At 42.8% G+C, this 14,248-nt stretch overlaps 1 protein-coding gene across 1 annotated transcript in view; it reads right to left on the reverse strand.

Moving 5' to 3' along the window:
- The window catches only part of nsmce2 (NSE2 (MMS21) homolog, SMC5-SMC6 complex SUMO ligase), a 224,287-nt gene that overhangs the window by 16,281 nt on the left and 193,758 nt on the right, over window positions 1-14,248 (reverse strand). Inside the window, exon 5 of the mRNA XM_063058534.1 lies at window positions 9,386-9,486. Coding sequence (XP_062914604.1) covers window positions 9,386-9,486 — 101 coding nt within the window. The remainder of the gene's footprint in view (window positions 1-9,385; window positions 9,487-14,248) is intronic.

Consider the following 14,248-nt stretch of genomic DNA (forward strand, 5'->3'; position numbering starts at 1 on the left):
CTAAATAGTGGGGGGGAGGAGAGGAAATATAAGGATGCAGTTAAAGGGAAAGAGAGAATAAGGAAAGTTAAGGAAGACAACAGAATTAATGGGGCAGAAAGCTCAGGAAGGGATTGGAGAGTACTGCCAAGTGCAATAGGAATCGATGTGAAAGGTGAGGGGAGTAATGGATTAAAAGTATTATATATGAATGCACGGAGTATAAGAAATAAAGTGGATGAGCTTGAGGCTCAGTTGGAAATTGGCAAGTATGATGTTATGGGAATAACAGAGACATGGCTGCAAGAGGACCAGGACTGGGAAATGAATATTCAAGGGTATATGTCCTATCGAAAGGACAGACAGGTGGGCAGAGGGGGTGGGGTGGCTCTGTTGGTGACGAATGAAATTCAGTCCCTTGCGAGGGACGACATAGAATCAGGAGATGTAGACTCAGTATGGACAGAACTGAGAAATTGTAAGGGCAAAAAGTCCCTAATGGGAGTTATCTACAGGCCCCTTAACAGTAGCCTGGATATAGGGTGCAAGTTGAATCAAGAGTTAAAATTGGCATGTTGCAAAGGTAATGCTACGGTTGTTATGGGGGATTTTAACATGCAGGTAGACTGGGAAAATCAGGTTGGTAATGGACCCCAAGAAAGGGAGTTTATGGAGTGTCTCAGAGATGGATTCTTAGAGTAGCTTGTACTGGAACCTGCCAGGGAGAAGGCAATTCTGGATTTAGTGTTGTGTAATGAACTGGATTTGATAAGGGAACTCGAGGTAAGGGAGCCATTAGGAGGTAGTGACCATTATATGATAAGTTTTAAACTACAATTTGAGAAGGAGAAGGGAAAATCGTAAGTGTCAGTACTGCAGTTGAACAAAGGGGCCTATGGAGCCATGAGGGAGCAGCAGGCCAAAGTTGTTTAGAAAGATACCCTAGCAGGGATGACAGTGGAACAACAATGGCAGGTATTTCTGGGAATAATACAGAAAGTGCAGGATCAGTTCATTCCAAAGAGGAAGAAAGATTATAAGGGGAGTAAGGAGCGACCGTGGCTGACAAGGGAAGTCAAGGACAGTATAAAAATAAGAGAGAAGTATAACATAGCAAAGATGAGCGGGAAGCCAGAGGTTTGGGAAACTTTTAAAGAGCAACAGAGGATAACTAAAAAGGCAAAACGGGGAGAAAAGATGAGATATGAAGGCAAGCTAGCCAAGAATATAAAGGAGGATAGTAAAAGCTTCTTTAGGTTGTGAAGAGGAAAAAATTAGTTAAGACCAAATTTGGGCCCTTGAAGACAGAAATGGGTGAATTTATTATGGGGAACAAAGAAATGGCAGACGAGTTGAACAGGTACTTTGGATCTGTCTTCACTAGGGAAGACACAAACAATCTCCCAGATGTAATAGTGGCTGGAGGACCTAGGGTAACGGAGGAACTGAAGGAAATTCACATTAGGCAGAATATGGTGTTGGATAGACTGATGGGACTGAAGGCCGATAAATCCCCAGGGCCTGATAGTCTACACCCCAGGGTACTGAAGGAGGTGGTTCTAGAAATCGTGGACACATTGGTAATTATTTTCCAATGTTCTATAGATTCAGGATCAGTTCCTGAGGACTGGAGGGAAGCTAATGTTATCCCACTTTTTAAGAAAGGAGGGAGAGAGAAAACAGGGAATTATAGACCAGTTAGCCTGACAACTGTGGTGGGGAAGATGCTGGAGTCAATTATAAAGGATGAAACCTGGACTTTCAGAAAGCTTTTGATAAGGTCCCACATAGGAGATTACTGGGCAAAATTAGAGCAGATGACACAAAGCTGGGTGGCAGTGTGAAATGTGCAGAGGATGTTAAGATAATGCAGGATGACTTGATGACTTGGACAGGTTGGGTGAGTGGGCAGATGCAGTTTAATGTGGATAAATGTGAGGTTATCCACTTTGGTGGCAAGAACAGGAAGGCAGATTACTATTTGAATGGTGTCAAGTTAGGAAAAGGGGAAGTACAATGAGATCTTGGTGTCCTTGTTCATCAGTCACTGAAAGTAAGCATGCAGGTACAGCAGGCAGTGAAGAAAGCTTATGGCATGTTGGCTTTCGTAACAAGGGGAGTTGAGTATAGGAACAAAGAGGTCCTTCTGCAGTTGTACAGGGCCCTGGTGAGACCAGACCTGGAGTATTGTGTACAGTTTTGGTCTCCAAATTTGAGGAAGGACATTCTTGCTATTGAGGGAGTGCAGTGGAGGTTCACGCGGTTAATTCCCGGGATGGCGGGACTGTCATATGTTAAAAGATTGGAGCGACTGGGCTTGTATACTCTGGAATTTAGAAAGTTGAGAGGGGATCTGATTGAAACATATAAGGTTATTAAGGGATTGGACACACTAGAGGCAGGAAACATGTTCCTGATGTTGGGGGAGTCCAGAACCAGAGGCCACAATTTGAGGATAAGGGTAGGCCATTTAGAACGGAGTTGAGGAAAAACTTTTTCACCCAGAGAGTTGTGGATCTGTGGAATGCTCTGCCTCAGAAGGCAGTGGAGGCCAATTCTCTGGATGCTTTCAAGAAAGAGTTAGATAGAGCGCTTAATGATAGTGGAGTCAAGGGTATTGTGAGAAGGCAGGAATGGGGTACTGATTGTGGATGATCAGCCATGATCACAGTGGATGGCGGTGCTGGCTCGAAGGGCCGAATGGCCTACTCCTGCACCTATTGTCTATTGTCTATTGACCAGTTTGCCTGGGCTACCAATCACTGCAAATCCACAGTAAGCTCTTGGTTTCCTGCCATCAAGTGAAAGCCTGCCAATGCCAACCAGGAAATGTTCAGTGAAATAGAATGAAAAGATCTACCAAGGTTTTTAATATGCAGAATGGACTGAAGTTTGCAATTAAGACTCCTATTGAGAATGATGCCTTCAGTGGAAAGAAACCTTTGGATCTATCTAAAACCTGCTTCCAGAGTGACCAGCACCTTGTACTTACCTTGTATAGCAAACTGTGTCGAGACACTTTTAAGGTGGCTTTATCAAACAAAAATAAAAACACAACAAAATCAGAGTTAACGTTGCAGGTCAAAGACAAAGGATTCCGATATAGAGTTTCTGACCTGAACCATTAACATCTTCCTTTTCAGCTATACTGCCTGACTTGCCAAGTGTGTCCAGTATTTTCTATTTTTATTTCAGATTGAACAGTTCAATTTTCGAAAATTTTAGGGCAAATGACCCGTAGGTTGTTCAGAGGCAGTGTCTGGTCACAGATTTGACTTAATCCTATTAAACAGTGGAATGTGCTCCATTGATCAAATATCTCCTCCTGATTCTATTCCTCACTGTTGAACTGTTTAAGGGTTTAATGGCTGCCTGAAAGAAAGAAAGTAATATAGAAACATAGAAAATAGGTGCAGGAGTAGGCCATTCGGCCCTTCAAGCCTGCACCGCTATTTATTATGATCATGGCTGATAGATGTGTTCAGGGAGGGAATAGATGTGTTCAGGGAGGGAACTCCACAATTTAAGGCTTTGGCATATGAAATCATAACCATCTGCCAGCAGAAGTAGCGGATGAGGGTTCAAGTGCAACATTGAAGAAAAGCTTGGATAAGTAAATGGATGGAAAGGTTATGGACTGCTATGGGACGAGGCAGAATAACATTTTTGCATGGACTAGATGGGCCAAAGGGCCTGCTTCAGAGCTACAGTACTTTATAACTGACTGCAACTGAAAGGACTGGCGAAACAGAAGGTGGCAGAGAGGGCAGTCCCCGCAAAGTCCGAAATAGAATAGATTACAGAGATAGAAAAGGGCAAAACCTGGAGGTATTTGAAAATGGGAAATTTAAAGTTAAAGCACTGCTTAACTAGGACCGAGGCAGGTCAGAGAGAGCAAGAGTGGTGGACAAGTGGACTGGATACAAATTAAGGTTTAGAGCCAGCAGCAGGCAAATTTGGGGGATGAGCCGAGAAGGTGTTGCAGAATCATTCCAGGTGGAGTACCAATACCCGTAAACTGATTCGTTGTTAAGACAATTTAAACGCTGGCCTAGATCGGAGTTGACAGCCAATTTTGCTCGCTCTCTGTGATGGCTACTCCTTTCTCCAGGGCACTGGAGTCCTTCACTGTTTGGTCAATTTAAACACCGGCCCAGATAGACTGAAAAGACAGGGTGTCCAGATATGAGGCGAGAGCTGATTGTGCTTGCTTTCCGTGAAAGTCACACCTCTTTCCAAGGTGCTGAGGCTATGAAGAATGCCCCGGCAGCTGAACTCTGTGCCCACTAATATGATGAACTGATAAACAAAGGTTTGGGCCCACTCCGGGCTTCAGATGTGAGGACTCAATTTGATCTAGAATGTTGTTGTTCACTTCAAATGTCTGCATGATTTGTGTTTTTTTCCCTTTTTCTTGCGCATCAGGTGTTGGTCTTTTATTTTTATTTTCAATATGTTTCTCCTTAACTGTGTTCTTTGGGTTTCTTGCTTTATGGCTATCTGTGAGTAAACAAATGTCAAGGTTGTATAACTGATAATAAATATACTTGAATCTTGAATAGGAAGGAAGCATAGGTACATATGAAAACTTGGCAGCAAGGCTGAAGAGGGGAAGAAGTCAAGTTATGTTACAGCACCAGTATTATTATTCTGTCCTTCCTTCACTTATTCCATTATTATTTATTCACTTATCCCTCATCCTGGGATCCAGTATTAAAACAGGATTGCGAACAGTCTAACTTAGTTTCAGACATTTTTCAGTGCGAATAATGGTGTCGGTGGCCAGATTCAGATCTGTTTACTACATGTATATCGAAACACAGAGTGAAATGCATCATTTGCATTAACAACTAATATACACCTCGGGATTTGCTGGAGGCAGCCAATAAGTGTCGCCACATATTACAGTACCAGGGAACAATTTCTGAAAGAAATTGAGGACAATAGCTTTGTCTTTAACCACACTCAGAGGAAATCAGATACAATAGAGGGACCAGTACTCAGACATTGTAGTTGAAGCTAGGTGAGGGACCCAGAGACCCTTTCGTTACCCAGGAAACTAAAACTAACATGTTAAACTGGAAAAAAATGCTCAGTTTACATGCCTTGCTTCTGTTTATATATATAGGACTGGGAAGGCCAAGAAGTCGTGACCAGATGGAAGACAGAGGAAAAAATACATTTTCAAACATTACAGGAAAATTAATACAACTGATGTGGATTTCAGGCATAAAACAGAGCTGAAAATTGCCTTCTGTCACTCTAAAAGCAGGTAGAAATTTTAGTTGCTTTAACATAAAGACAATTACCAACCCTTTTGCTTGGAAATGCAAATAATGCCTTGTCTCTTCTTAAAATACTGGGAAACTACCCATATCTGAGTTATTCTCACAGTGAAATGAAATAACACCATTATTAAAATAAAAGGTTTTCTGATAAGTCAATTCTGCATGTACTAGTGTATCTGAAGTATTCATGACAGTCCAGTTTTACTTTACCTACCTCTTGTGAAAGCTGTCTTCTTGCCTTCTAGTCTACAAGTTCAGTTTTACTTCTATTCTATGTAAACTTTCTCCCATTTTTTGTGAATGGGAGAAAGATTGTACAATAGAAAGGGGAAACTGAGAAAGATATCTGAAATATATTGAAATATGAGAGCAATACAACACAGAATGCTGGAGAAACTCAGCAGGTTAGGCAGCATGTATGGAGAGGAATAAACAGTCCATCTTTTGGGCCAAGATCTTTCATTTCCATAGATGCTACCTGAGCTGGTGAGTGCCTCCAGTTATTCTGGACTTCCAGCATTTGCTGAATCTTTTGTGTTTATGATATACCACATTTTTTGTTTTGCTGTAGATTTTAAGACGTGTCCTATCAGAGGTCCATAGAAAAATTCTAAAGCAGATTTAAGATGGAAAGGAGATTAAGTCTGAAACAAAAACGCATAACTGAGATCTATATTCTTTCCTTTACTTTTGTATCTTTTTTTTTTGGCATGCACGTGCTTGTGCATGATGATGTCTTTTTCAAGCCTTTATAAGGCTTGAAAGAGAGAGACTGTGTAGCACGTCACTCCTCACACAGACATTTTTGCAGTATTTTTCTCTTTATTTTACAAGGTCGAGTTGCGATCTCGACATTCAACCTGGCACAGATGGAAAGCGTACTCGAGAGCAGCCCCGACTGGATTCAAAACCGGGAACCTCCGTTCCGTGGTCCGGCGCTGATGTCATTGTGCCACCAGCCGGCCTCTTTACTTTCATATCTAAGGAATGTAAGAATAGTGGTATGGAACCACTGTGAAAAATGGTGGTTGGAATCTGAAATGGACTGCCTAAGGGCAAGGTGAGAGAAGGAACCACAACATTTAACATGTATCTGTACAAGTACTTAAATAGCCAAAGAGAGAAGGTGATGGACCAAGACTGGATGAAACTAGAACTAAAGGTCACAGGTCAAGAGTGAAAGGTGAAATGTTTAAGAGAACATGAGGTGAAATTTCTTCATCAGAGGATGGTGAGAGAGTGGAACAAGTTGCTAGCGGAAGTATTAGATGCGGGTTCAATTTCAACATTTAACAGAAATTTGTATAGGTACATGGATGCGAGGAATATGTAGGACCATGGTCTCTGTGCAGGTTGATGGGACTAGACAGATGAACAGTTCGGCATGGAGTAGATAGACTGAAGGGTCTGTTTCTGTGCTGTAGAGTTCTATGACTAATTGCTACTGGGAGTACAGATAGACCCATTTCTGTGCCATTTAACCCTGACTCTAGGAAATAGCTGGAAAGCTCTTCAGTACAATAAAGAAATGAAAAAAAACTAAGTAAGTTATCAGTATTATTGGGCTAAATTTAAAAAGTAATGCTCTGCAGCTTTACTCCAGTTATTCCACACTCACTGACCTTCTAATCGTAACACACACAAAATGCTAGAGGAACTCAGCAGGTCAGGCAACAGCCGTGCTTAAGAATAGAGTCAACGTTCAGGCTGTGACCCCAGTTTTCCATGGATGCTGTCTGGCCTGCTGAATTCCTCCAGCACTTTGTGTGTATTGCTCGCATTTCCAGCATCTGCAGAATCTCTTGTGTTTCTGACATTCTAATCATCTAGATCAGGGATTCCCAACCTGCGATTCATGAACCCCTTAGTTAATGGTACGGGTCCATGGCATTAAAAAAACCCCTGATCTAGATCATTATAAAGCAATGGCAGATGGAGACTTTTTTTTCATCTACAAGAGATGGAAAATATTAAATGGTAATCCCTGTTTGCCTTACAGATCCGCTTGATTATATGATCTCCAGAAAGCCAAAGTGGAAATTCCAGACTAGACTGGAATCAACAAGGGATGCTCAACAGCTGTGGCGGGGTTTGAATGCCATAACCTCCAACAAAGCTAAATCTAGCAATATGGATGGTAGCAGAGCTTCGCTTCCAGATGAGCTCAATGTCTTCTATCCTCGCTTTGACCACCAGGACAGGGAGGAACCATCGCGTATCCCTACATATCCTGATAATCCTTTGGTCTCAGTATCTGAGATGATGTGCGGCTGCCTTCAAGAGTGTGAATCCAAGGAAAACATCCAGTCTGGATGGAGTACCTAGCCAAATACTGAAGACCTGTGCTGACCAATTAGTTGGTGTGTTCACAGATATCTTCAAACTCTTGCTTTGGCAGTGTGTGGTACCCATCTGCTTTAAGCAGGTTTCAATCATACCGGTGCCCGAGAAGAGCATGGTAACCGACCTTAATGACTTGCCCAGCGCCACTTACATCCACAGTGATGAAGTGTTCTGAGAGGCTGGAGACAAAACATATCAGCTCCTGTTTGACTAACAACTTGGATCTGCTCCAATTTGCCTACAGAAGCAACAAGTCCACAGCAGATGCCATCTCATTGGTTCTTCACACAACCATGAAACATCTGGATAGCAAAATTGCATACATCAGGATGCCCTTTATCAATTACAGCTCAGCATTTTACACCATCACCCCCAACTAATCAGTAAACTCCAAGACCTTGGCCTCAATACCCACTTGTGCAATTGGATCCTGGATTTCTTCACTTGCAGACTCCAGTCAGTTGGACTGGCAAAAACATCTCCTCCACTATCTCAATCAGCACAAGTGCACCACAGGGATGTGTACATAGCCCCCTGCTCTACATGCTTTACACTTATGACTGTGTGACTAAGTAAAGTTCCAACACCATATCCAAGTTTGCTGATGACACCACTGTTATGGACCCTATCAAAGGAGGTGATGAATCAGCATACAGGAGGGAGATTGTAAATTTGGCTAAGTGGTGTCATAACAACAACCTCTCACTCAATGTCAGAAAGACTCAAGGAACTGATTGTAGACTTCATGAGAGGGAAACCAGAGGTCCAAGGTCTTCATTGGAGGAGCAGAGGTGGAGAGACTCAGTAATTTTGAATTCCTGGGTGTCACAATCTCAGAAGGACCTGTCTTGGACTGATCAGATAAATGTAATTGCAAAGAAAGCACAGCAGCACCTCTATTTCCTTAGGAGTCTGCAGAGATTTGGCATATCATCAAAAACCTTGACAAACTTCCATAGATACAGGTAATATACACAAAATGCTGGAGGAATTCAGCAGGTCTGCTAAGTTCCTCCAGCATTTTGTGTGTATTACTTTGATTTTCATCTGCAGATTTTCTCTTGTTTGTGATTAAACTTTTACAGATGTGCGGTAGGAAGTATACTGATTGGCTACATTACAGCCTGGTATGGGAACACCAATGCCTTTGAGTGGAAAATCCTACAAAAGGTAGTGGATTCAGCCCAGTACATCACGGGTAAAGCCCTCCCAATCATTAAGCACATCTACATGAAACGCTGCCATAGAAAAGCAGCATCCATCATCAGAGATCCTCACCACCCAGGCCATGCTGCTGCCATCAGGTAGAAGGCCCAAGAGCCTCAGGAGTCGCACCACCAGGTTCAAGAACAGTTACTACCCCTCAACCATCAGACTCTTGAACATAAGGGAATAACATAATTCATTCTATTTCTGGTGTTCCCACAACTGATGATCTCACTTTAAGGACTATCTTGTTATTTATTGCTATTTATTTATATTTGCAGTTTGTTGTTCATTGATCCTGTTTACAGTTACTGTTCTATAGATTTGCTGAGTGTGCCTGCAGGAATATGAATCTCAGGGTTATATGTACTTTTATTTTGAACTTTGAGGGATTTCAAAACTTAGTGTTTATTTTACAGCATGAATTCAGGTTCAAATTAAAGACACAGCTCTCAAGTTAATTTAAATGACAGAAATAACTCAAAATAGATTCAGTTGCTAACAGTGATGGTTAACTGTGAAGAAATACGTACTAGAACACTCAGCTCTCAGAATATGCTGTTCTGTACCTGTGTAATGGGGCAAATGAAATTCCTTTGGCTCTGGGTCACTGCAATGTCCTCATCAATCTCATTGGCTGAAGTGCTCTCGCTCTGTGACTCTGCACCAACTGGAAGTTCAAGAGGAACAGTCTGAATAAACCAGGTTTGCCATTTATATAAACCTCAGATCAAATAACTGTTTATTAACTAAAAAGCTTTCATTCAAACAATAAAACAACAAGTTACAATCAATTCCACTCTAATGAATACAAATGTTATGAATATCTTTTTATCCATAAGGCTCTGCTTGAAGTAAACTTAAAATAAAGCTGCAGATATTTAATTCATCTAGCCAGCAATCGGCTTGAATTTGAGTAAAGCACAATGGTGCCGAACAAATCAAAGCACAAGATTTTCTTAGAAACAACTGAGTGCTTGAGTTCATCTGCAATGTGCAATATTTTTTGTGTGCTATTTCAAGGATACACAAAACACATAGAACACTACAGCACAGTACAAGACTTTTGTCCCATGATGTTATGCCGACCTTTTAACCTACTCTAAGATCAATCCAAACCTTCCCTCCTACATAGCGCTCTATTTTCTTTCACCCATGTGCCTAAGAGTTTCTTAAATGTTCTTAATGTAGCTGTCTCTCCACCATCATGCTTAACTATCATCAAAAAATTAGTTAATTTATTAAAATGGCAAAAAAATTAAAACAAAAATTGAAATTAAATTAAAAGATGTAACAGGTGGGGAGAATGAAGCAAAAAGTTTTAAGTAGTAAATACCATATTTTCCTATTTTAAAGACAGAACCACAAAATAAAATATGGAAGTCCAGTGTAAACCAAACTTCACACCTCACAAATGAACGATCATCTCAGGAGCATTGTTCCCATACATTCTTACTATTGAGGGGTCACCCCCTCCAACAAGCAATCAAGTCCTTGTCAAATACAGCAGAAGAAAGTAGCAATTGGATTTGGATTAAAAGGAAAGACAACAACTGGGCTGCAAGATGAAGACAGGAGGGTATGGAACTGAGGGGGGTGTACCTGGGACGCCAGGTAGCACTCTGGAGACGTCGTGGGCTTATCAACGAAACATCAAAGAAGGAGGGTGCCCACCTGATGACCCCAATGACGTATCTACCCTCCCTCCTTGTCACCACTCCAAACCCACTGCCAACATCGAGTGTGCCAACTTACCATAGGGATTGAAACATTAAGTCCCAGTAGCTCTACATCTATTGCTAAGTGATTCATATCACTGAGCCTTTTGCAAAAGCAATACACCATTTATTATATACGAATGGGTTGAGTTTTATAGCATCACATGATGCACTAAGGAAAATTGTCATGTTTCACGTACTACGGCTATAAATGGACTATCTTAAAGTAGCTGTTTTGCACACAATGAAACAAACATGATGCCGAGATACATCCTGGGACATACTAGGCACATCATCAGTGATAATAGTCTGGGGTCATCGGGTGTTTCGGGCCTTTCAGAATCAGAATCAGAATCAGGTTTAATATCACCAGCATATGTCTTGAAATTTGTTGAAATAGTAAAAAACTGAATTACAGTAAATATATATAAATAGTTAAATTAAATAAGTAGTGCAAAAATAGAGATTAAAGAAGTAGAGAGGTAGTGGTCATATCCATTCAGAAATCACATGGCAGAGGGGAAGAAGCTGTTCCTAAATCGTTGAGTGTGTGCTTTCAGGCTCCTGAACCTCCTCCCTGATGGTAGCAATGAGAAGAGGGAATGACCTGGGTGATGGGGGTCCTTAATGATGGACGCTGCCTTTTTGAGGGACCACTCCTTGAAGTGCTGGATGTACAGAGGCTAGTGCCCATGATGGAGCTGACTAATTTTACAACTCTCTGCAGTTTACTTCAATCCTGTGTGGTAGCTGCACCCTCCCCGCTTCCATCCACCACCCCCCGCCCCCATACCAGATGGTGATGCAGCCATTTAGAATGCTCTCCATGGTACATTTGTAAATTTGGAAGTGTTTGAGGAGGCATACCAAATCTCCTCAAACTCCTAATGAAATATAGCCACTGTCTTGCCTTGTTTATAGCTGCACCGATATGTTGGGTCCAGGTTAGGTTCTCAGTGATACTGACACCCAGGAACTTGAAATTGCTCACTCTCTCCACTTCACACACCCTCAGCCAGGCGACCCAGCCAGGGTCGGTCACGCCCTGGCTTGTGTCCCATAAGCAATGGTCCATGGGTCACATCTCTTAATCCATAGCCATCTGGAGGCTTGCACTGCAGCCTCTGTAATGGTCTTGATGACTCTTCTATTTGCAGACTCATAATGCCAAGGAGAGAGTAGGTTCTGTAGAGCAAGCAGCCAGTAAAACGTCTACACCTCACCTCTACAGGCTCAAAACATGCCCTCTACCCCTGCCTTTGCCACTGCTTTATTTGGCCTTCTTACACTCAAATGCCTCCTCAATCCGGTCTTCCAAGGCACTATCAATTCCACCATGACCAACTGCTTTGGGTTTCTGACAGAAACAAGCGTACAAACAACCCACATTATTTTAAGTCTATTGTATCAGAATCAGAATTATTAGCCCTGACATACAGTATGCTGTGAAATTAGTGGCTTTGCAGCAGCAGTACTGTACATAAAATATCTATTAAAATAAGATACACTAAGGAATATATTAAAATATAAAGAAGTAGTGCAAAAAGCTCCTGCAGCCTGGACCTGGAACACCTGTCGGTGAAGTGTTGTCCCTACTATCTGCCACAGGAATTCACCTCGGTCATACTGACAGCGGTCTACATTCCCCCCCAGCGGACGTGCAGTGTGCTCTGAACATACTGTATGCCAACATCAGTGAACTTGAGACCAGGTATCCGGAGGCTTTGCTCACTACAGCCAGGGACTTTAACCAGGCCAACCTCAGAAAGGCGCTGTCAAAGTTATACCAACATGTCTCCTGCCCCACTAGAGGCCCGAATATACTTGACCACTGCTACACAGCGGTCAAGGATGCCTACCGTTCCGTCCCATGACCTCACTTCGGAAAATCGGAACATCAGGCTGTACTCCTCCTCCCGACTTACAAACAGAAACTAAAGTGGGAGGTCACGGTGTCAAAAGTAGTGTCGCGTTGGACGGAGGAAATGGATGAGGTCCTCCATGACTTCTTTGAATCGGTGGACTGGTTAGTATTCAAGGACTCGGCAGCTAACCTCGATGAGTATGCCTCAGCTGTCACGGACTTTATTTGGAAATGGACAGAGGACTGTGTGTCTCGCAAGACGATCCGGGTATTCCCTAACCAGAAACCTTGGATGAATTATGAGGTCAAGTCCCTTTTAAAGGCCAGAGCTGCGACTTTTAGGTCCGGGGATACCAGTCGCTACACAGAATCCAGGCGTGAACTCCGGAAAGCCATTAAGGGCGCCAAGAGGCAATATTGAGCCAAGTTGGAAGCCCAGGCTAACCAGAGGGATGCCAGTAGACTATGGCAGGGTCTAAATGAGATCACTGGGCGCAAAGAAAAGGCTGGGAATATCCATAACTGTGGTGCTTCTCCTCCTGACGAACTTAACGTATTCTATGCAAGATTCGAACAGAAGAGGAGTGTCCCACTCCCTCCGGATGAACTGGACCTGGTGGCATCGAGATTCATCATCACCGAGGAGGATGTTAGAAGGGCCTTCATGAAGATAAATCCAAGGAAGGCGACGGGCCCAGATGGCGTCCCAGAACGGGTTCTCCGGGCCTGTGCAAGCGAGCTAGCTGGAGTGTTTGCTGACATCTTCAACTGCTCCTTGCTTCAGTTTAAGATCCCCTCATGTTTTAAGAAGGCAGCGATAATCCCAGTGCCGAAGAAGAGCAAGGTGGCATGCCTGAATGACTATCGACCTGTGGCTCTGACATCAATTGCTATAAAGTGCTTCGAGAGATTGGCTATGGCACATATCAACCACTCAGCCACAGCCTACCGGTCAATCTCAATGCTTTGCAATTCGCCTACCGAAGCAACAGGTCAATGGCAGATACCATCTCTCTGGCCCTACATTCCTCCTTAGAACACCTGGAGAATAAAGATGCATACGTAAGACTCCTTTTCATTGACTACAGCTCTGCCTTTAATACCATCATTCCAAATAAACTGATTCCTACGCACCGGAACCTGGGCCTTAGCACTCAGATCTGCAGCTGGTTCTTCAACTTCCTCACAGACAGGACCCAGGCTGTAAAAATAGGGGACAAGCTCTCCTCTACAATCACTCTGAGCACCGGTGCCCCACAAGGCTGTGTACTCAGCCCCCTGCTGTACTCACTGTACACCCATGATTGTGTAGCCAAGTTTCCATCAAACTCAATATACAAGTTTGCTAATGACACAACAATTGTAGGCCGTATCTCGGGTAATGATGAGTTTGAGTACAGAGAGGAAATTAAGAACCTGGTGGCATGGTGTGAAGACAATAACCTATCCCTCAACGTCAGCAAGACGAAGGAATTGGTTGTTGACTTCAGAAGGAGTAGCAGACCGCATGACTCAATTTACATAGGTGGTGCGCAAGTGGAACAGGTCAAAAGCTTTAAGTTCCTTGGGGTCAATATTACAAATGACCTGATTTGGTCCAACCAAGCAGAGTTTACTGCCAAGAAGGCCCACCAGCGCTTTTACTTCCTGAGAAAACTAAAGAAATTTGGCCTGTCCCCTAAAACACTCACTAATTTTTATAGATACATCGTAGAAAGCATTCTTCTAGGGTGCATCACAACCTGGTATGGAAGTTGTCCTGTCCAAGACCGGAAGAAGCTGCAGAAGATCGTGAATGCAGCGCAGCACATCACACAAACCAATCTTCCGTTCCTGGACTCATTTTACAC

Source organism: Mobula hypostoma, chromosome 9 (assembly GCF_963921235.1).
Source record: "Mobula hypostoma chromosome 9, sMobHyp1.1, whole genome shotgun sequence".
In the NCBI taxonomy this organism is placed as follows: domain Eukaryota; kingdom Metazoa; phylum Chordata; class Chondrichthyes; order Myliobatiformes; family Myliobatidae; genus Mobula; species Mobula hypostoma.